Raw genomic sequence first — 22,669 nt, 5'->3', positions numbered from 1 at the left:
AACACTAAGTTTAAATGAGAGCTGCCAGGCTCGGCAACTGTGACAACTTCGCTTTTTTTGCTTCTTTTTCCTCTTGCGAAAGGCCAGGTCGAGAAAAAGCCCAAGCTGACGGCGCAATCTTAAGTCTTACTCTGCCTCTAACATAATATTTAGACCGTCACTGATCTTCTAAATATGGTCAAGGATACTTGTTAGTAGTGTCTAGAATAGGATGTCTCGTTTCGGGATGTAAATTCCTTCGATTCTAATTTCGACCATGATTCATGATTTATCTACTGGAATGATCTTGAACCCCCTATATCCGTCTGCAATGATCGCAGCTTGTCGATCGCGATAGTTTTTCAATCCACCAAAGAAGAACAAGACGTTATGTTTCTTGCCAGGAATGTTTTCTCCAAAGACCCAACCGCCCGTTTTGTGGAGTAAACTGCCTTCCACGATCTTATTACTCAGCTCAGTCCATTCCTTTTCGGCTTCCGGAGTCGCTTCCACCGTAGCCTGAGTGCCCGCGTGTGCAATGAGGTTGGCGATGAAATCAACCTGGGCCTCGGTTTGTGGAGGAGTGTTGGTGAACGGATGATTAGGCCCAGAGATAGTAAACAGGTTCGGAAAGCCGGGAACGGCCACGCCGAGGTACGACGACGGAGTATCCGCCCAATGCTCCTGAAGGGTCTTGCCCCCACGGCCCCGAATCTTGATCTTCGTGTAGCTACCGGTGACGGCATCGAATCCGGTGGCCAGCACAAGTGCATCTAGCGGATGCTCAACACCATCGGACGTGACGGCGCCCGTTGGAGTCAACTCCCTGAACGGCGTCTCCTTCAACGAAACAAGGCTCACATTATTCTGGTTGAACACTTCGTAATACCCATTGTTACAGATCGGTCTTCTGGCGTAAAATTCCGTTGGAATCAGTTTGCGGACTGTCTCCGGATCTTTAACGGTCTCCTGAATTTTACTTTTGATAAAGTCGGTCGCAGCCTTGTTGGCCTTTTCATCTGAGGTAATATCCGAGAAGGTGGCGAACATGAACCTGAAGCCGTTGCCTTCGTCCCAAGCCTTCTGAAAGACCTGTCGGCGCTCCTCGTCGGAGACGCTGAAGGCGGGGGTTGTGCTCTCGGGAAAGCCGAAGGCCACGGCAGAATTTCGCACGCGGTCCCATATCTCATCGTAGTGCTCGTTGATGTGCGTGCGCTCTTCTTCCGTCACAGGTCTATTGCCGTTGGGAACGTTCCATTGCGCATTGCGCTGGAAACTGGTAACTTGTTTTGCTTCCTTTGCCAGCTCAATGAGAATTTGGCTGCCTGTTGAGCCGTTACCAATGACGCCTACACGTTTACCGCGAAAGTCATGGTGCTCTGGCCAGTCCGCTGTATGATAGAGATCTCCTTTAAAGGAGTCGAAATTCTTGATGTCCGGTATGTTTCTCTTGCTGAGCTGTCCTACTCCCGTCACGAGGTAACGTGTCGAGAATATTTTGTCACCCGAAGCCTTGATATGCCACAGATTGTCGGGCTCGTTAAATTCAGCTTCGAGTAGTGTTGTTTCGAACTGAATATGTTTTCTCAAATCGTATTTGTCAACTACATTTGCCAAGTAGGCCTTGACCTCTGGTTGTGTTAAGTAGTGGTTTGGCCAGGGATAGGTGCGTAGGTCCTCCTTATCGAAAGAGTACCGAAAAACGAAGGAATGCACATCTGACGACGCCCCCGGATATCGGTTCCAGTACCATGTTCCACCGACGTCTTTTGCGTTGTCTATCAATAGCACGTTCAGGCTGAGTTGTCGCAGCTTGTAAAGGGCATATATGCCAGAGAAGCCGGCGCCGACAATAATCGCGTCGTAATCAGGAGAAATGGCCATGATTTGATCTTGAGAATACCGATTGTAGATGTAGAATACTAGTCCAGAGGAGTTTGGATCCGCTGGGTTATGTAGCTATCGTTTTGCGTGTGTTTTCGGGTATGTCGTGATTATTGAAGCCGGCGCTGCGGCAGATCACGCAATATTAGCTCCGTAACACGACAGGCATCACGGCATGGCGTCACGAAACGCCCACCGGACGCTGATCATGCCACGAAATCTTATTACTTGGAAACTCAAATTATGACCAGCTTCCAGATTGCAGTATTTCTCGGGTACAGTAAGCATAATGATAGCTGTGCATAGCGGGCTAGCGCACTTGTTCGAGGGATAGCGTTCCGCCATTGCCCCATTTTCAGGCGATTGCACCAGCCGAAGAACGCTAAGCGATTCTCACTTTGAACTGCCATCGTATAGACCACACATGTCAGGTGATGAGCCTCGAGAAATGAACACAAGGCATCTCAAATACAAACATGAGACATTCGGGTTTACGAGCTTGATGTATTTGTGGGAGGGATGCATGGGTATTCCTATAGTAACTCATGGTCTCATTACTGGGAAAAGAAAGGGAACAATGTACGAGAAGATGACACTTTGCGTGCGTAGTCGCGTCTGGTGGGAAGCAGCACCGAAGCATATATCGTAATCTATCACTGTGAAGAACAGGCTGTGCGTATCAGCAGGCACCACTGTTGATACCCTAGAGGAACGAAGTTCGTTGTCACCAACGTTGTCTCGAACCGAGCCACAAAAGGCGTAACCACTACGGTACTTGGTGTCGGCCCCGATCGCGAAATAATCCCCATTACCATAGGTTGCTTCTGTGTTGGGGAAAAAGTAACCGATGTCCTTGGAATGCCATCCGGCTGTTGCCCTTCGGCGTTGTTGTTGGCCGTAGGGCAAACAAAACGGGAGGACCACACAAACTAGAATACCTGGCTGTTCTTGACTTGAATGTTATGTATCTTCTTGAGCGTATTCATGGCTGCACGGAATGGCTTGGAGTTGGTGGGCTGCCCTGCGGGGTGGAAATCCTTTAGCGTGTCTGTGATATCCTCGCCATCCACAAATCCCTTTTTGGGGGTGGCTGTCAGGATCTTCTTCCACAAGTCCAATGCGTCCTTCGCGCCGCTTACGGTATTTTTTGTTGTTATTGCCGATGAGTAACAACTCATTGAAGATTCTAGAGTTGCCATGGTATGCGACTGGTTTCAGCGCAAGGTCTCCCGACGCGTCGACTATGCCATCGTTGATGTGTTTGTCTTTATGGGCCTCATCGTGCTCGTATTGAGCGAGGTCGATGTCCCCGTCATGGTCGTGCTTCTTGAAATGTCGGGGAATTGGTTTGTCGTACCACAGCATGATGGGTGAGGTAGGTGGTATGCGGCGGAACGCGCAGATTCCAGGTCGGGGGCCCGCATATCGTCGCGCTTACACCCATCATTCATGAAGATCTACTCAAACGAGCTTCGTTTCGAGGAGTATTGGAAACTTTTTCCCTATCTGTGCTTCATAAACTCCACCCCTTAAACAATACACCCGCAAAGCATAATAATTCTTGTCTTATTATGCCAACGAAATGTTTGAGCATTAAGGGTTACGCTGCCGTTCACATCCTAAGCATGATGAACGGATTTTTTTCATAGCTCGTGTGAATTCCATCCTGGTATATATCGAGTGGAGCGTAGGGACAGTTTAGACCTATCTTCAAATGCAAGGGGACTCCAATGGATAATCGTATGCAGCGTTCCAGTAAGCAGTGTCAAATAGATTGTCGTCATCCCACATTGTTTGAAAAGCATCGGGATCTAGTGAAGGAGGAATATCGAGACCATATGGAGCACCATCAGGAGCTAATGGCGAGGTTGTTTGAGTGACTGCTGGCACGGTCGCCGAGGGGTCCGGCATGGCTTTGAGAACAGATACGACTCTCTTCAGGTTGGCTGCCAACTTTTGGAATGGATCCTCGTATATCCGCAAGCCTCTAGGTTCTTTACCGTCTGGCCGTGGCTTACGACGCTGAAGAAGAATCTCAAGCTCACCAATCTGTCGTTCAACGAGCACACCGAGCCCAAGATTTTGCCGAACCAACGAAAGGTCCCAGCCGGGTGCTTGGAGAGTGATAAGCTTCAGACAGGTGATAAAAGCATACATGAAGTCGACGGACGCTATGCACAGAAACCTAGGCCATTCGGTGGCAATGGACTTCTTGAAACGTAGAGCCAAGAATGACTTTAAAGAACCCAGTAGCGACCAAAGCAGTTCAAGTCGTTCCTTGCCTTGCAAGCTGTCGGGATCTGTAGGAAACCCATGTATACCGACCTCATACAGGAGGCATTCGGCAATGTGGACATGTGCCATGAGGCTAGCTAGGAATCGATCAGCTCAGCTATTCTAGGTGAAATCATAACTCTTACTGTGATCTCGAAGTGCCACCGATAGTGATGCTTTAAAGCTCTCAATTTGTGCTTTAAAGCACCTCATCAACGCCATAAAGGGAACAACAGACAGGGCTGGACCAGTACCTGGTTGCACCATAAAGCAAATACTATGTGCTAACTTCTGTACTTTGATCATGCTAACCAGTAGCTCATCAGTTGGATGTTCGACTCTGTCTTTTAGAGCTCGGCATATGGTCTCAAGATGAGCCGTGCTCATCAAGGCGTCTGGCCTTCTGCTGGTGGTGAATACACTGTTACATATTAGCTTATTGGTTCCGCTATTTGTGAAATAATACCCACGAAGTGATCAAGTAATAGGTGCCGGCATAAGCTCTCATCTGTTCGAGTCGGTGTGCTTCACAATTCATCTGCTTCGGTCCTAGCCAGGTTTCGTTGAAGCCAAGACTCAGGCAAAGGGATCGCGCCAGCCCTAGTAAGTTTGTAACTTGGAAGCTGGTCAGGCCATGATGATACCTGCACGATTCGTAAGCTTTGTGCCGTCTGAGAAACTACAGTTGTATTTACCATGCAATGTACAGTAACAATCCTTGGAGAAGATCGAGACTTTTCTTAGGGCGGAGCAATAGGGCTTCACTTAGGTCCTCGAGTAGTTGCATTCCAAATTGCACCTGCCTAAAGCCGTCGAGGGTGCAAGCCTCCAGCATGACTGCTTTCCATAAATATGGTCGCTCTTGGTGAAGTTGATCTGAAGTCACGTCCGCCGAGATCATGACGAATGGGAAGAGAGGCATCATCTCATAGCGGTATTTGCCCAGAAGGATGTCTGCCTCTTCAGCTTCGGGCCATGCAACAATTTCCGTGTTGTCGGTCTGCCTGTTGTCAGATACTGATTGGGGCAATCCTCGTTGCGGCTCAACAGCCTCCTGCAATGCCATGTCATTTTTGTCATTTTTGTCACCTGGAAACAAATAGTCGTATGAGATTAGATGTCTTCTCCTGCGCTTGGTCCCTTGGGAAGTATACCCAATAGGGGTTTGAACTGCACGGAGTTGAGAGTTCAAATCCTTCAATTTTTGTTCCAGCATGGCAGTTTTGGTGTTTTTTTTCTGCTTTCGTGATCGCGGCGGCGCTGGAGTTTGTTGCGAGCATGGTTTGCCCAAGCGATTACATCTACAGCATGTGTCAGTACAACTTCTCTGCTTAATTGTTCTTCGTTGATGTCTGGTGCAATTTCATCACGACAGACTCAACCTTTTGACAGATATGGTATATAATGTAAGGGCGTGACAGGTTTGACGCAGTAAAATGAAAACAAATTGCAATCGCTCAAATCTCAAGTCGCGCACTTAAACATCTTCACCTTCCCCTGTACGTGCCACAATCGCCGAGCTCAACGACAGGAAGAGAAATACAGGCCAATGTATTTGCAGGTAATCATAAGACGTGGCGTAGCATACCTCTCGCATTTCGAGGGATTCGTGCATTGAACACATCTGACTTTTGCTTTTGCGCAGGTTGTACACGCTCGCGGGCCTACGTTATTCGTCCCCATCACTTTAATGCCGTCCTTTCAAAGTCGCGCCGTTATGGATGGAAATTACTTCTGTAAGACACTATGAAGTGATATACCGCCTATAAGGAGTAGTGGCAAAAGACTAAGTTTGCATGCTATTATTGCCGAAGGATTCGTTGTCCTCAAGTTAACTAAGCTCGTTGATGTGCGAAGTCTTGATTCCATAAGCACTCTCCGACTCCAACGGAGACGGACGATCCATGTCACTCCGTCTCCGTTTGGTGCCGCTGAGCATTCCTCAATTCTGCCCCAATACCCACCTTGCTTGTTTAAGCGCTGTGAGATCTGCGACGCGCAAGTAAGCCTTCCATCCGTTAATCATCCATCCGTCATCTTACTTGACTTTATAATACCAGGGACTATCTATGTATACATCAGCACTGCATTAATTTAACTTCGTCGGCTCTGTTCCTGCACTATGGAAAGAGCTTATTGAGTTTGGCTCATTGGACGAATTCAGTAGTGATTTCACAAGCCGACCTTGAAGGAAGTCCTGCAGATCTCCCACGTGCACTTTCGTGAACACGATGGACGAAAAGAAAACAAAAGGCAGTCATTGTCAAGGATCTTATTGTGATCAACACATGGCCAACCAAGTCTATCCTAATGTACACAGTAAAAAGAAGAAGAAGAAGAAGTAGAAAAGGCCAAGTCAGCCGCATTACAAGAACGAAAAGGATGCGGAGCATCAAAACAGCTCCCACTACGCATCCGTGCAGGTGAGAAACACCAAAGCCAATCCACATTGTTTGTCCTCCGCAGAGGTATCAGTCCATCCGAAACGCCGTAAGCATTATCGTGCTTTCCACTTCAAATTAGAAGAAGAGAGAGAATAGCAACCAGCATCATGACACAAGCGCTGCCGGCAGCGGTAGTTTGAGTGCCGCCAGGACCACCAATGTCGAAGGGGCCCTTGGCACGCTTGGAACCAGCCGAGACCGGGACGGATGGGACGCCGGTGCTCGTATGATTGGCGTGAATGGTGTATGTGCTCTGAACAACTACAGTAGTACCTGCGGGAGTACCTGTACCGAGTGTGCTGATTGTAGTGCCTGTGCCGACGACGGTGTAGTAAGTAACAGCGGGTATATCGACAGTCAACTGAGTAGAAGTGCTCAAGTCGGAGATGCTGTGGGACAGCAAGCTGCTGCTCGAGTAAGAGCGAGCTTCGGAACCTGAGGCGGAAGCAGTTGGATATGTAGTCAAGCCCGTGTCGAGGGTTATAGTTTTAGTGGTCTTAAAAATATCATCGGAGATCACAACTGTTGTGTTCGGGGAGATAGAGATAAGAGGGATATTGGAATCCGAGACTCGACGACCCCAAGGGCTGGGAGTAGAGGTAGAAGTTAATTCGATGGTCGAACTTGGAACATTCTTGATAGTGATCTGATCGGCATTAGGCACGACGGTAACGGTCTGCATAACAGTCTGCATAACAGTCTGCACAACGGTAGCTGGCACAGTGACAGTCGGGGTTGGGGCACAAGTATCCGCAGCATGGGAAGCAATCGAAAGAGTCAGGATGATTGTCTCGGTTACGACTGGGACAGAAATGGTCGTATCTGCGACCTGTGAAGTGCACGGGAGAGTGACTGTGATTGTCTCTGTTACATCGTGGGTGGAGACAATCGTATCTGACAGAATCACAGTTGCGCCCTGAGCTGAATAGCCGCCAAGGTCAGAGGCAGTGCTCGTCTTTGTAAGAGTTAAGGTTTTGGTTGGACCGGAGTTGCCAATAGTTTCGGTGACAGTTGTGCTAAAGGGCACATCAGAGGAGGGCTCTGCGGATTGTGTATCCCCGGTGGGAAAATATGAGAGAGTCCATGTCTGTGTAGAGGTTGACGTGGCGTCCCAGTTGGTGGCAACAATGGTTGTAGCGTTCACGCCCACGGAGGACTCTGCAGTCTGTGTAGTCGAAATTGTATTCAGACTTTCGGTGCATGTGGTGCTCAGAGTTGTGGAGGCTCCGCTGACAGGTGTGAGAATAACCATTGTGCTGATGGGAGACGTGGTGAATAACGACAAGGCAGTGGACTCAACGACAGAACCGGTGAAGCTGACGCCATCGTTGCTAGGGACATGTCAGTAATCTATTCGGCATTGGAAATAAGAACTTTTTTACCTGGTAGCAGTTGAACCCGAAGATTCGGTGCAACTTGTGCTGTTGGTAGCCGAAGTAGAAATAGTGAAACCGACAGTACCGGCACTGGCAGTGGGGCCAATGTCTGAGGAGAGGGTCAAGTTCCAACCAGCAGAGTTTGAGGGCCAAGACGGAGGTGCGCCAGTGATACCTGCTGCAGTTCCTGTGGTGATAGTCGAGGCGGGCAAAGGTATCACGATACCAGAAACAGTAACGGTGATAGGATGAAGGCTGGACAGAGTAATGGTCGAATGTTTCTCAGATGAAGCGGTCTCAGTCTCGATCACAGCGCCAGTCGAGGTTACTGTCGCCGTGTTGGCAGTAGGTGTTAAGGTCAATGCGGTTGCATTCACAGTGATTGTGTTGTTGACGCCGACAGTAACAGTAACAGCCGAAGGACTGACACTAGACTGAACGGTGGGAGTGATTGTATGGTTGCTCTCACTGGTGATAGTCTTGGTGATAGTGGACTCCACGCTAGGCTGCATGGGTGAGACGGTTACAGGAATACCTGGAGCGGTCTCGGAGAAGCTCTCTGTGGTGCTCATTGTGATACCTACAGAAATGCCAGTCTCGGTAGCAGTGGTGACGACAATGGTTCCGACAGTGGCAGTAACAGAGGTTGTGACATTAACGGAAGGGCGGTAACCGTAAGAGTAAACCTGTCGCTTGCGCAGAGCATCCTGAGCCATGTTAGTGGTAACAGGAGAGATGTTGCCATCATTGACCCAGCTCTTGATGTCATCGAGGGTTTCTGCCACATTCTTAGCATCGTATGCCTGCGAAGTAAGTTATCCGAATGACTTACGCATATGATTAACATAGCAGATGCCAGCAGCAATGCTCATGCCAGCAAGGACGCACAACAAGAGAATGCTAATCATGATGGAAGCACGCGGTCGCTCTGTTGACAACGTATCAGCAAAATAACTTTAGATAAATATAACGCAATGCAAACTTACGACTGCGCTTCTGATTACTGGTACCGCCACCAGCCATGTTCATCTTCAGAGTGGAAACGTGGCTGAAGTCGGAAAGATCATCACGAATGTTAGGTGGCATGGTCGTGCCACGCTTTGCAAAGAAAGCAGGCATTGTGGTTTAGTGCGCGTGATGAAGCTGAATTTGAATCAGTATGCACTCAAATTATGATGAAGAACGAAAGAGTTGTAAGAAGAAGAAGGATGGTGTAGTGAATATGTGAATATGCGATGATAGTGGGGTGGGGAGATGGGTGGTGGTTTGGTTGAGCTTCAAAAAACGGAAATCACGAACGGAAATCTCTCCGAAATAATAGTTTAGACGCGTTTGCTAAAGCCTAAATTTACGCAATCAAAGGTTAGAGGAGCTTACCAGAAATCGAGAGACTGACTAGAATCTTGGTTGTGGAAAGGCAATGATGTTGATGATCGAGAACAAGTGTAAACACAAGAGCCTGTGTTACAATGGCCAAGCGCGGTCTGGAAATGTAACGAATGAATGTATGTGTCAACTCTTGGTGATTTTTGGCAAGTTCTTCCAGAAAGAACGATTGTTGTGGCTTGAGGAAAAGAGTGAATGAATGAATGGTTGTGGTGAGAAGTGATTGTTTCCGTCGGTAGATACGTTGCTGTGGAAAATCTTTTTGGTGCCAAAACACGGTTCTTCTGAGGCAACAAACAGCTTCGACTTGGCCCAGAACTAGGCTTCTGGGGCATACAATCTTGCACACCTGAACATCAACATGGCCATTGGGGTTCAGACGGGGGTCAGGAGAAATGCGACGAATGCATTTTCAGGACCATGTTCACTTCTCTTCCGAGCTTTCATTAACCTTACGCTGACTCTGAATGACGCTTCCAAAGTCGGAGTCATGCTCAAAATATTGTTATCTAGTTGACATACACTACTACCATGATAACTTCCACTACGGCATTACGAATATGCTTTACCTAGGTAGCAATTGTAGTGACATGAATCAGAAGCACTGCCGATCTCCCGTGTCTCCCTATATAGATATTGATAGACATATTTTGATACCGTTAAATGGCACCATCGAAACTGTTACTCAATCTACATTCCATTAGTTGAATAATTGAACTTGGAACGGACAGTTTGGCGCTATCGTGGGATATTTTGACTAATATATTATGCTATTCTCGTATGCAGAATCTATTACAGTACCAACTCATATTTAATTGCTGTGTTCAATTCTTTTGATACTATATTCATGACATGAGACAAACTTCGTACATATTCGTGAAAGTAGAGTAGTAACAACGGGTCCATTATAATTCCATTGCGTGTCCTGACCCGGTTATTTGCACTTGGCCCGGTAAACCAACATACTTATTCGTGCTCCAGATGTCACGATTGTTCCATGTTGTTTCTGTGGCAGCGAATCCACTGTTCATCGACTGGGTGCTCACCAGCAGGAGTGCCTGGTGTCGAAAAAGTATAAAACAGTGAACCCGATTAGAGTCTCCCATCATGCCCATGCTTGAACAATTAAGTACCCATGTGTGTTAACATGTGCCATACAACAGAACAGGCTAGCTTGCTTAGTGATTAAATTATTCTGACAATATGCTAGGTGCTGTTGCAGGAGTCCGATCAGCTCATGTAACATAGCATGGAAAATGGGAAGATCGTTAGGTCGAATCCGATTTGGGCCATTGAGCTTGTGCTCTTTGATTATTGCTTCACTCAAGGAGACCTTTGTGTAGTTGCGTCTTTCGGGTTGGCGGTTAACAGTGCTGGATGCGTAAATTGATTATCGATATCTCGCGCTTCTTTAGTTTATAGATGGGAAAAAACTAGGACTTTTAAAAGCAGCAACGTTTATATTGATGTTGTAAGTCTTGCAGTATTAGAAATGCAAATCAGCACACCTGACCACCGCCGCGAGTTACAACATTATAATATAGCCAATTAGAGCAATCCTGTGAAGCGGAGATATTTACTCAAGTTGAATAAAGTCCACGCCTAGATTGTAATTTCCAGAAGAAGAAAAAAGAATACCAGGCCGTGTATCAGTCGACATTGCCCACCTCCGACGGACCGATGTGTGGCTACCGCTTTCTAATAAGTTATATGCAGTGGTGATTTTGGTGGTTGAAATAGGATCAGTAATGAAATTTGTATCTAGACTAGACGCGCGTCCTGGATAACGAATGTCGGAATATGGTTAGACCCGTACTTTTACGTACAAATTTGGAAGGCGATACTGAGGCGTTGTCGCTTGGAGCTAAGCGAATGCACTCCTGTAGTTAATCTGCAAAGTCACATCGGGGCGGTATTTGAAGCGAAGCGATCTACTGGCCACCTTTAATTCACAATGCCACTGTGACATTATGAAAGCACAATAGAGCGATATAGCGGACCTTCCTGGCTGATGGTGGATATAAATAGAATTGCTGGGAGTCTATATCGAGATAATTCAGCACATTGCAAACCGCCACATAGGCGCGGGCGTCACAATCTTGAATGTAAACAAAACTCAGATTCTGTATATTGTACTCTGCCTAGCTGAAAAAATTCTGTTTATCGTGCCAATGTGGAAAAAGAAGGCGTTGCCAAGCATTGGGTAAAAGGGGTTATGTGACCATATACAAGAAAGCTAAGAGAGCTTCTGTATATGGTCTACGGAGAATTGAAGAGCCGCAGCAGGTTGTGTAAAAATTGTGTTGTTACAAGTAGGCGAAAAAGACTGACTTGCACACAGTGGAAGCCCCCTCATCTCAACACTTGTAGGAAAATCCTCCTCCCATCTATCCTTGACATGCAAGTGGTTTCCTTGTTTTCTTTTCTTTTCCGAAGCCGGGAAATGCAGGTCTGGCCGTTAATTGTCCGGCCATAGGAAGACACTTGGAAGTGCCGCTTATCGAGTTTCGATGTCCTCCGGACTCAGTTGATGTTTGGATTTACTGAGGAGGAGGGAATGGCTGTGGCAATCAGTTAGAAATTATGTGTCTTGGCGATGTGCTAGGTATAAAACTGATGGGAGTGCGTACCTTGCCGGTTGGCTTAGGACCAGGGCTGGTGGTTATAAAAAGTCAGTAAAGTTTCGAAAGCAATGCTCCACAACATGTACTTACGGCTTGCCAGTAGGCTTGGGGCCGGGCTATCTCGCGGGTCAGCATTTTACGTCTCTCTCATATCTTCCGTGTGAACTCACTGGCTTTCCGGTGGGCTTGGGGCCGTCCTGGCGGCGTTCAAGAGGCTTGCCGGTGGCTGCAAAATGTCAACGTTTAGGCCTGCGTAAAAGAGGTTTGGGTGAACGAACGCTTGGGGCCAGGTGCTAAATCATAAAGGTCAGTATTACTTCTTGTCTCACTTGACCAGGAAATGGACTTACGCTTGCCAGTTGGCTTGGGACCCTTGCTGAAGTCAGCAATTTGTCATGTTTCATGTAGCATGTGTTTCCAACTCACAGGGGGCTTGCCAGTGGCTACATCATATTAGCAAATCCATTCGCAGTGAATTAGTGGTATATCACGTACGCTTAGGTCCAGGGGGCTTTCCTGTTGGCTTCTGGCGGCGGACGAGACCAGTGGCTGTGGGCGTTTTAGCAATCGTTTTTCAAAGAGGCGATGGTGTGTTGACTAACGCTTGGGAGGAGGGGGGCCTGGAGGCTTGCCTTGAAAGCGAGCGTTAGATAAAGTTGACTCTGAAATTTCTAGATATGCTGAACTTACCGGTAGGCTTGGGACCGCTAGGGCCGGATGGCTTGGGTGGAGGCTATAACCACACCATGTCAGTTTGACTTGACTCAGTAGCCATGAGCATCAGACTCAGCCTCTTTGGGAGATGGAATTTTGGTGATTCTTGAGGTATACGTACAGGGCCGGGGGGGCCAGAAGCTGAGGTGTTATCAGTATGGGCTAATTTGTCGAAAAGGATCGAGAGGTCTTACGCTTAGGAGGCTCCGGGAAACCATCACGCTTGCTGGGGGGAGGGGGGCCGGGCTAGAAAGAATGGTTTTAGCGACTGCTTTCTTCTGCCTTTTCTTCTTCGTCTTTCCGAAAGAAGGCTTGGTAAAGCTTCATAATTATTGCTAGGGTCACAGAAGCCCAATAGCATGTCTCAAGTACATTATACTATTGACGCATGGGGAACAAGAACCTTCTAAAATGCACTTACGGGGCCGGTGGGCTTCGGAGGAGGAGGACCACTCGGCTTTGGGCCGGGAGGACCCTATATCAAGCGGAGTTAGCGATCATTGCTTCAGATAGTCGGATTTGTGCCCAGGAGCACTGTAATATGCCTGCACAGCACAGAACGTTGTACGGCAAAACTCGTCGCCCAGTACATGCCATAAGGAAGAGAAATAAATGGGTTACTACTTACGGAGGGCTTTGGGGGGAACGGGGGCGCCGAGGGGAAAGGGAACGGGGGTTCGCTGGGGAACGGGAACGGCGCGGGAGCACTTGGCTCGGGGCCAGGTTGAGGCTCCTGAGCAACGGGAGCAGCAACAGCAACAGCCGCGAGGGCAAGGGAGAGAAGAGAGAACTTCATTTTGTTGGCTAGGAGAGAATGTATCCTAAAGAGTGTGAGGGAAGTAACCAGTGTGTGCGTTGGCAGTTGTAAGAATGATGAGACTAGAACGAGTGCAAGATCTGATTATATATTGAATATTGAAGTTGAAGATATGAACATTGCCAACATGATGACAAGGATGAGCGCACTAAGGTTGCACATGGCGAAATATAGTAAAGCACTAAGAATTGCCGCTTAAAATCCCCGTTAGGCAGGAGAAGGTAGATGGACGCGTACTCACTGCTACTGTCAATGGAACCTCAAATACCGACAACTAGGTATGATGCTACCGCTAGCTTCTAAGAGCGGAGAGATTGATTGGAGAAGGCTAGATCATCATATGTCGTCAGATCAGAGACAGTCAGGTTCTAGAAACCTGGACCGTATGCCGACGTCTAACAACCTTGTGATGGTTATGAGATCGTGTCATTCCGCAACGCAGGCACGCACGCTGTTGGAAGGCAGTTCAATGTAACGTGCAGGGCGAGAGATGGACAATTAAGGCGCTTTTACGTTGCATTGCCAATCTAACAGGCATGGTAACTTACAGCTCCCAGTCAAGTTAAAGGACCGACTTGGTGAAGCGTCACAGCAAATGAGATGCGTGAAGGATGATGTGTTCTGATCTGCGGACGCTGACCGCGGCACAACTCCTTGGGTAGAATTGATTGTCACACTTTGCGATGGGGATGGGCTCAAATGGTATAGATTCATGCCGGTAGCTGATCAAGGTTGTGGTCCCAAGTGCGACAAGGGAATGTGTATAGAGTTGCATTCAAGGTTAAAAGACTAAATGTGAAATTGCCGGGATTGATAACTTCCACAAACATGGAAAACGGCCGTTGTGGAGCGCGATTATGCAGGCTGAGCAAGGAGCAGCAGTACAAGACATGTTGAGCGTGCCAAGGATGACTGCCGTCCCTGGATGCGATAGATCTCTGCTGACGCGATCTGATGACAGAGTTACGAGCATCAGGGGGGGGTTCAGAATTCGATGTTCGCGAGATCTTGGCAGGTATAAGAGTTCTGACGGTATAGGGTGGCCTGGAGTATGCAATCAATATATTAGGGCGGGTATTTGAGGCTGAAGAGGAAGGAGGGTTGGGAGCACCAAGCAGGCAGGAAGCACGGACCAGAGCTTCCGGGGACTTGTTGTAAGCTGGAGCAGTACCTAACAATACCCTAAGGTTAGAGCAATAGCGCATCGATAGGCCCTCCGCTCCATAAGTTACCATGGTGAGGTTAGTGAGTTGACTGGTAGTCGGGTTCATGCAGCTAAAGCCACGGGCGGGGTCTGGCGCGTTAAGTAAGGCAGGCAGGCAGGCAGGCCCAGATAGGCCAAGGTAGGCATTAGGTAGCACGCGCCTTCCCCATTGGCAGCTGCTCCAGGCCAAAGAAGTCGCGTCAAGACACAAATCTCGTCCCACTGATCTCATCCTCACATCGCATCAACGCCAGCAATCGCCAGCAATTGGTGTTGCCCTCAGGCTCATCAACACACGCCTCTCTCAACACCTCAACACACCCCCATCACGCGTGAAACTCAGGAATCCGGACCAGAGCCAGAACCGCAATCACAGTCCGCGTTGCACCCTTCCCTGCGTGTGTTGGACCACGAAGGCCAGCGAGGGCAGGTACCAGGCACACACACGACCCGGACCATACGCGCTGGCTAGAGGCAACAGAGCTGTCGCAATTGTCCAAGGTTGGAACCTTGCCTCTGCCAGCACCACTCGTACATACGATCGATCGCCCTAGGTTAGGTAGGACACCCTCGGGATCACACGTGGGGCCACCGGTAAATATTGTCAATTTCCGCTCGAAACCACGTCAACTCAAGACACTCCTATACTGTTCGCCCACCCATCCGCCTGTTCGTTCCGAAGCCGTCACAATGGCCCGAGCGAGGGACGTCCCGGCCGAGGAGGAGGACCAGGAAATGGAGGAGGAATTGGTCGCCTTGCAGTTTGACGAGACACTATCATGGCGGGCGGGTAAGCCCATTCCCACCGGCACCCTCCTGAAGAGGTTGGAGAAGCTATCACAGGAGCTTGTCGACATGGATCAGGATACTGTCGATAAGGATTCATTGACAAAAGTCGCAAAAGAGCTCGCTGCACACAACCTGCTGGCACATAAGGAAGGAGGCGTCAAGGCCTACGCCGCTTCTTGTCTGGTAGACATTTTGAAGCTATGCGCCCCAGACGCACCCTTCACGCCCTCCCAGCTCAAGGTTAGTTAAGCATTCCGCCCAACTTGTCGAGTCCGACGCTGACATGCCACTTAGGACATATTCAGCCTCTTCGTCAAGACCATTCTCCCAGCCTTGTGGGATCCCACCAACACTTACAACACACAACACAAATATGTCCTTACTTCACTTGCCGAGGTCAAGAGCATCCTGCTCATCAATGAGCTTGCAAACGCTGAAGATCTTCTTCTACACTTGTTTTCATCGTTCTTTGATGGCATTACCGGATCGTCCAAGTCTAGCTCAGTGGAGCAAGTAGCCAAGGATGTCGAATTCCACATGACAGACATTCTCGTCACTTTGCTCGAAGAGGGTCCAACCCTGCCACCTTCTGTATTGGACGTGATCATGGCCCAATTCCTCCGAGCCGCGCCGCCTGGAGGGTCCCGAAGCCGCACAGAAACCAATGGCAGTCAAACAACCCTTTTGCCAAAGGAAGAGCCCGAAGCCTACGTAATGGCCAAAACCGTATGCAATCACTGCCCAGAGAAGATGGCAAGATACGTCAGCCAGTATTTCAGCGATGTGATCATGGACATATCTGGCAAGAGTGGCCAAACTAATGGCCATCGTGATGACCACGAACTTGAAGATGACGACGCGCCCACCGGACCTTCCGATTCCGATTTTAAAGAATTGCGGAAAGCGCATCAACTCCTTCGTGAGCTTTGGCGAGCCGCGCCAACGGTGCTAGCAAACGTCGTCCCGCAAGTAGACGCGGAGCTTTCTGCCGACAACGTGCAGCTACGACTCTTGGCCACCGAGACTCTGGGAGATATGATATCGGGTATTGGTGCCGCAGGGCCGCCGCCGCCACCTGTGCTGGACCCGGCCGCATATCCTCCAATCACGTTGGGTGATGACATTTCGGAGGAGACGGACTCTGGCAGTATTCTCACGACGCCAATCTCTCCTCTCTCTTTCGCACAGACACATTCTCAAGCTTTCCACAACTTCGTCAGCAGGAAAAACGACAAATCACCCCTGATTCGTGCAGCGTGGACGACCGCCGTTGGCTATATCGTTTCGACATCGGCTGGCGGCATCGGACTGAGTCGCGAAGATGAGCAAAGTTTTGTTGATGGTCTCAAAGACAGGCTCAACGACCCCGATGAGAAGGTCAGACTGGCCGCGGTCAAGGCCATTGAAGTTTTCCGCTTCCGTGATATCATCACAAAGCTAGCTGTGGACGGTGGCGTCGCCAAGAATGGCACTATTCTCTCTATTTTATCAGACCGCTGTCGTGATCGACGCGCTCCCATTCGAGTTGAAGCCATGGCTCTGCTGGGCAAGCTATGGGCAGTTGCAAGTGGAGAATTGTTGGCTGGCAACGACGTGGTGGTGTCTGCTTTGGGCGGCATTCCGTCCTATATCTTCAATGCTTTCTACGCCAACGACCTTGAACTGAACATCTTGCTCGAGCGTGTCACCTTCGAGTGCCTTGTTCCCCTGTCATATCCGCCGGGTAAGCCCAAGTCTTCAAACGGCCACTCTCAGTCTCAAGCAAATACCGATGCAACCTATGATCCGGATCGGATACGTGCGGAGCGCATTTTGCTTCTTGTCAAGAGCCTCGATGAAAAGGCGGCCAGAGCATTCTTCGCTTTGCAAAAACAACAACCACAATTTGCAAAAGTCCTCGAGACTTTCGTCAAGCAGTGCGAAGCCTTTAATGGCGGCTTGCCAGAAACAAATGGGGATGTTGTAAAGCAGAATCTCAAGAAAATCATCCAGTACTTGACTACATACTTCCCTGATGCATTGAAAGTCGAAGCCGATCTTCATAATTTTGCCACTCTCAATGACCGAAGGTGTTACAATCTTATCCGATTCATCACCAGCCATGAGAGCGACTTCAAGACGATGTATCGAGGGCTGAAAGAGTTCAACAAGCGCATCCAGGGAACAACCAAGCCTCATATACTAGATACAATGCTTCCTTTACTTTACCGGTCCGCTTATATTATCATCAACAAGAGCCACTTAGCTGCCTTCATCGACTATTCGAAAAACGATAGGGACGGCTTTGGTGCAGCCGCTCAACAAATAACGGCAGAAGCCTCCAAGTCAAGCGGTGCCCTGTTCAAGGCGCATATTGGACAATTGTGCAAAGACCTGATAGAAGCAGCACCAACGGCATCCAGAGACAACGATCCTGGTACGGTCGAGACACTGAAGGCTTGCTCGTCGTATTCCCGAAAGTATCCTGAAGAGATCCCACAGGACAAGAAGTTTACACAAGCTCTCATAAACTATGCGCTTTTTGGGACACCAACAAAAGCTGCCAAGTATGCTGTCAACATCCTCATGGCACGGAAAGATGACAAAGCTCTGGTTTCTGCCACCGAGCTTCTCCAGAAAGTGACAAAAGACTGGAGTTATGGCTCAAAGCATTTCTTGAGTAGAACTGCTGCAGTCAGCCAGCTTGAGCTTCTGGCCTCGAGTGTGACTGCCGATGCGAACGACAAGATCATGGACATGGCACTCAAGGAAATTCTTCAGAAAGTGCGAACAGAGGCGAGTGATTCCGACTCCGAATGGGTAGATGATGCGGATCTCGAGGAGGAATACTTTGTCAAGTATTGGTCATTGAAGCTCATCGTAAACCGTCTTCGCGGGACTAAGGATCCCGAGGAAGTCAAAGAGGTCACACCTACTGTGTTCAAGCTCCTTCGGACACTACTTCGTGACCAGGGAGAGCTTTGCAAGACACAAGATACCCCCAAGCATCACAAAACTCGCCTACGACTCTTGGCTGGCCAACTGTTGTTGAAACTTTGCACCTCAAAGCGATTCGAAGAGCTTTTTTCGCACACGGACTTCAACCGGTTGGCTTTACTGACACAAGATTCTAGCGCGCATGTTCGCCGTGGCTTCGTTGAAAAACTACAAAAATATCTTGTGAACAGGAAGTTGCCTGCGAGATTTTACACAATCATCTTTTTGACAGCATTTGAGCCCGTTATGGACTTTAGGCAAAATGTTGAAACCTGGATCCGCTCGCGGGCACGATACTTCCGCGAGAACGCCAAAGACAACGTGAACGTGATGGAAGCCATATTTGGACGCTTGATTTCATTACTTGCACACCACCCTGATTTCAGTACTGAAGTGGGTGATCTGCTTGACACGGCCCGCTACATCATCTACTACATTAGCAATGTGGCCACCGAACAGAATTTTGCACTCATCTTCAAGTATGCTGAACGGGTAAAGCAAACACGAGACGGAATCGCACCAGAAAAGAGCGATAATCTGTACGTGCTTTGCGACTTGGCTCTAGCGACGTTGAGGAAGTGGCAGGAACGTAAAGGATGGAGCTTCCAGGCCTATGCTGGCAAGACTGGCTTACCAAAAGGCCTATACACAGCTCTGCCGAGTCACGATGTCGCACAACAGATTGCGGAGAAACAGTACCTGCCTGAAGGCGTTGAGGAACGGCTAGATGATTTATTAAGAACACTTGACAAGAAGAAGGTTCGCCGAAGAAGACCCCAAACACAAGGCGTTTTGTGCATACGCGCTGACATCATACCTTTACAGAAACGCAAGAGTACAGACGAGCGCGGCGACGGTCACCCTGCCCAAAAGAGGGCCAGAACAGTACAGCCGAGATCAGCTGCGGCAAAGACTGACCGACCCGCCAGCAGTAAGAGACCTGCCGTCAAGAGCAAGGCACCTAAACCTCGGAAACAAAGGTCATCCCCAGCACCAGAGTCAGCCGATCGACGACGAAGTGGTCGATCTAGGAAAGACTCTTCTTACCTCGAACGTGATTCATCGGATGATGACGACGACATGCTAGAGGGAGTTTCCAAGTGGGACTACTACGACAAGGCGGGAAACAGGGTCCAAAACGATGATGAGGAGGCGGAGGAAGACGAAGACGTGGATGAGGACGACAAATCTGAACTCTCCAATGTCGAGGAGGAAGCCGAGCCCATGGTCGAGGACGAACCAGAACCAGCTGTTATGAACAGTGGGGCGAGTGGAACGCCTGAAGAACAGCCAGCTGACGAAGAAGAAGAAGAAGAAGAAGAAGAAGGGGAGAAGGAGAGTGAGGGTGCGGCGGCGGTGGTGGAGGAAGATAAGGAGGAAGTTGAAGAAGCGGAACCTGAGGAGGAGGTACCTGCTCCGAGGTCAAGCGGTCGTAGAGGACGAAACGCGACCGCAACGCTCCCAACAAGAGGCAAAGCAGCGCCAAAAGCTGCCGCTAGCCCGGCGCCCTCAAAGTCGAGTGCATCGAAGGGCAAGGCGGCGACTGCAAGCAAGGCAAAGTCAAAGCCAGCACCAGCAACATCTAGCCGTGCGACCCGTAGTAGGAGAGCAGCTGCCGACGTGAGCGAGGCTTCAGACTAAATGCAATGTGCCAATCGGATTGCTATTCCTTTGCCACATGTACACTAAATCGTACCACCGAACCCTTGTTCAGCTGATTGGAAAGAAACCGCGGGATGGAAGGTCAAAGTCCTTGGATTCCACGGCGTCCAGGTGCAGAAATAGCAGACTGAAAAAAGATCTGTTCGACTGGCAGGTCTCGAAGCTATGAAAGACGGAGTCGGGCACTTGGGCGATACTGACCGATGCGGGATGGGCATCGGTATCCAGTTGTGATATGAATTGGAAGTGGTGTGTCTTTCTAATATTATACCCTTGTTTGTATCAATACAGCGCGTAACGTAACTCTTGATCTGACCGTTTTGATTCTGTAACATGTCGAATGTTTAATCCGCCAGTCGAGGTCGCGGAGACGCTCACCGCTCGCGCAGGATGCCAACGACGATGTCAAATTGATTATGTGCCATTCTCCTCTCTCATTATAATAACAATAACACTATAGATTACATTATCCGGCTCCACTAGGCTCTCGTCGTGATAGATCAGCAAAGAGTATAAATCCCCACGGACCACTTGACACCATGCTATGACTGATTGTCATTAGTAATCTCAGGTCAATCCCATGCTTTTCTTGGGGTTTCAAATGTTCTCGTGCTACTGAGAAACCACCGGATGGGAGAGAACTTATTGGACAAACTGTAACGCCGCCCGCCATGGTACGATTTTATTCGGCGGTATCTAGAGTTTTACCTAACTTCAAACTGGATATCATCTTTCTCCACCAGAACGCCTGTTACGCCGTGGTCCCCCCCTTTGGTTGGGGGGAAAAAAAAATTTCATTGCGCCTTCTGCCGGCTCTTAGCTTCGGCTTCCCTGCGCTTCCACTTGGATCTGATATCGGGAGCAGCATCAACCAGGTCGTCCTTGGTGACGCGGCCCTCGATGGACTCCAGAACGCTGTGCACCACGCTCACGTGGTTGCCGTTGTGTTTATCGTCGCGGAAGCGGTAAAAGCGCCACCGCCGCTGCTCGTCCATGTAGGCCTCCACAATGCGCTCGTCGAGGGGGTCGTTCAGAGCCTTGAGCTCCTCCCACTCGTCCTCGGACAGGTAGAGCTCGCCGAACTTCCTGTAGTCGTCCTTGCCGCCGTGAAAGACCAGGAGCTCGACCCTGGGTACGCCGTCATAGTCGACGTAGGGCTCCGTGGCGCCGTCGGCCAGGTCTTGCTCCTCGGGCTGGACAGTGTTGAAGTGGAACTTCCAGCGGAAGTCGACCGTGTTCTCCTCGGCAGGCTTCCATTTGAGGATGTGGGGGTCGGTGCCGTACTTGTACTCGGTGCTCAGGCAAGTGAAGATGAGGCCGTCGTTGCCGTGTCGCAGGCTGGGGATGACCTGCTTGAACATCATCTCGGTGCCGTAGGCGAACTGGTGGTCCTTCATGCCCAGTATGTAGGGCTGGAAGGCCTTCTCCTGGGGGTACTTCTTGAATAGGTCCTTGTAGGGCTTGTAGACCTCGTTGTGGAAATAGCCGAATCGCTTCTGCAGGCCACGGGTCATGAGAGCTTGTCCGTGCATGACGAGGCAGTCGAAGACGAGGTAGATGGGTTCTTGGGTGCCGTCGGGCAGGGTGTCGACCACGAGCTCGCCGTCGAGGATGGTGTCGCGGTGGAACATGCCCTCGCCTTGGGCGGTAGGGAAGTGTGCGTTCTTGACCCACCAGTAGTCGTTCTTGCGGTCGATCATGTAGTGCACCTCGTTGCCCTGGCCATCGTCGGTCAGGTAGAGCAGGTAGCGGATTCCATCCGACTTCTCGCAGACGTAGTAGTCGTCTCTGCGCAGCTCTTCTAGATGCTTGCGGGCAAAGGACACTGGTTGGGCGCCGGGAAAGTTGGTTTGGTCGCGACCGAGTAGTCTCGCGACCTCTTGCCGCAGGCCATGGAGTAGGTCGCCCTCGGCTTTCCAGCCGGGACGGTCCATGGACTGGATTCGTGGTGATTCCTCTTCCATCGTGTCTTTCTCAAAGAAAGCCACCCAACGTGGATAGTCTTGCGTGATGGACAGCCGACGAATGCCTTTGGGAGGGAAGGGGGGCGCGTAATGGGAATTCAAGTGCTGGTGCCGGTCTTATCGGCTTATCACCCAACCTACGGTGGACTCCAGCGACCTGGCGGCTTGCTTAGTGGGGCACGCTCTATACCACCGTTTAATTCTGCCGTAGCTGTTAGTTACATGATCATGGGGACTCAGCAGGGGGCGATGACAGAATTGTCACTGCTTTGTCGGCCATCGGTGACCTTAGAACTAAGCAGGGGTTTGTCAAGTTAGAATGTTGCAGCTGAAAACGATACTGCCGTAAATTCTGCATTTGAAAAAGAGGGAAAAATGCATTAGGAAAAAGAAATAAGAAAAAAGAAAGGACCTCAAAGTCGATCACATGGTGAAAGTACTAACCTACCACCGATGGCTGGCCACGTAGATAAATATTTCTCTGCTAGGTACAGCAAATGTATTGGTATGACATGGAGCACAAGCAAGCGACGAACAACAGGAAATCTGCAAACCTCGGTGGATAGGCTATACCGA

At 49.5% G+C, this 22,669-nt stretch overlaps 6 protein-coding genes across 6 annotated transcripts; 1 reads left to right on the top strand and 5 right to left on the bottom strand.

Annotated features, from left to right (window-relative positions):
• Positions 1 to 261: 261 nt before the first annotated feature.
• On the bottom strand, positions 262 to 1,863 carry BKA67DRAFT_517446 (cyclohexanone monooxygenase; the record flags this gene model as incomplete). Its single annotated transcript, XM_046097907.1, has 1 exon — positions 262 to 1,863. The coding sequence occupies one exon, from the start codon at positions 1,861 to 1,863 to the stop codon at positions 262 to 264; it is 1,602 nt and encodes a 533-aa protein (XP_045958214.1).
• A 543-nt stretch (positions 1,864 to 2,406) lies between these two features.
• On the bottom strand, positions 2,407 to 3,228 carry BKA67DRAFT_535290 (uncharacterized protein; the record flags this gene model as incomplete). Its single annotated transcript, XM_046099993.1, has 2 exons — positions 2,407 to 2,792; positions 3,003 to 3,228. 2 exons carry the CDS (start codon positions 3,226 to 3,228, stop codon positions 2,407 to 2,409), a joined length of 612 nt encoding a protein of 203 aa, XP_045958213.1.
• A 172-nt stretch (positions 3,229 to 3,400) lies between these two features.
• BKA67DRAFT_265293 (uncharacterized protein) lies at positions 3,401 to 5,994 on the bottom strand. The gene is made up of 5 exons (XM_046095843.1): positions 5,726 to 5,994; positions 4,833 to 5,438; positions 4,608 to 4,781; positions 4,284 to 4,558; positions 3,401 to 4,235 (listed from the first exon to the last, which is right to left on the bottom strand). Exons 1-5 carry the CDS (start codon positions 5,818 to 5,820, stop codon positions 3,574 to 3,576), a joined length of 1,812 nt encoding a protein of 603 aa, XP_045958212.1. The 5' UTR covers positions 5,821 to 5,994; the 3' UTR covers positions 3,401 to 3,573.
• Positions 5,995 to 11,619: 5,625 nt separating this feature from the next.
• Positions 11,620 to 13,477, bottom strand: BKA67DRAFT_645743 (uncharacterized protein; the record flags this gene model as incomplete). The annotated part of the gene is made up of 12 exons (XM_046105888.1): positions 11,620 to 11,904; positions 11,974 to 11,998; positions 12,058 to 12,083; positions 12,138 to 12,193; positions 12,318 to 12,339; positions 12,394 to 12,410; positions 12,463 to 12,516; positions 12,658 to 12,700; positions 12,803 to 12,822; positions 12,876 to 12,927; positions 13,103 to 13,156; positions 13,310 to 13,477. 12 exons carry the CDS (start codon positions 13,475 to 13,477, stop codon positions 11,884 to 11,886), a joined length of 558 nt encoding a protein of 185 aa, XP_045958211.1. The 3' UTR covers positions 11,620 to 11,883.
• Positions 13,478 to 15,392: 1,915 nt separating this feature from the next.
• On the top strand, positions 15,393 to 20,108 carry BKA67DRAFT_535286 (armadillo-type protein; the record flags this gene model as incomplete). Its single annotated transcript, XM_046099992.1, has 2 exons — positions 15,393 to 15,731; positions 15,786 to 20,108. 2 exons carry the CDS (start codon positions 15,393 to 15,395, stop codon positions 20,106 to 20,108), a joined length of 4,662 nt encoding a protein of 1,553 aa, XP_045958210.1.
• Positions 20,109 to 20,923: 815 nt separating this feature from the next.
• On the bottom strand, positions 20,924 to 22,093 carry BKA67DRAFT_518379 (mRNA capping enzyme; the record flags this gene model as incomplete). The annotated part of the gene is made up of 1 exon (XM_046097999.1): positions 20,924 to 22,093. The coding sequence occupies one exon, from the start codon at positions 22,091 to 22,093 to the stop codon at positions 20,924 to 20,926; it is 1,170 nt and encodes a 389-aa protein (XP_045958209.1).
• Positions 22,094 to 22,669: the final 576 nt, after the last annotated feature.

Source organism: Truncatella angustata (assembly GCF_020726525.1).
Source record: "Truncatella angustata strain MPI-SDFR-AT-0073 chromosome Unknown BKA67scaffold_4, whole genome shotgun sequence".
Lineage (NCBI taxonomy): Eukaryota > Fungi > Ascomycota > Sordariomycetes > Amphisphaeriales > Sporocadaceae > Truncatella > Truncatella angustata.
This window is presented reverse-complemented; position numbering and strand designations above follow the sequence as displayed.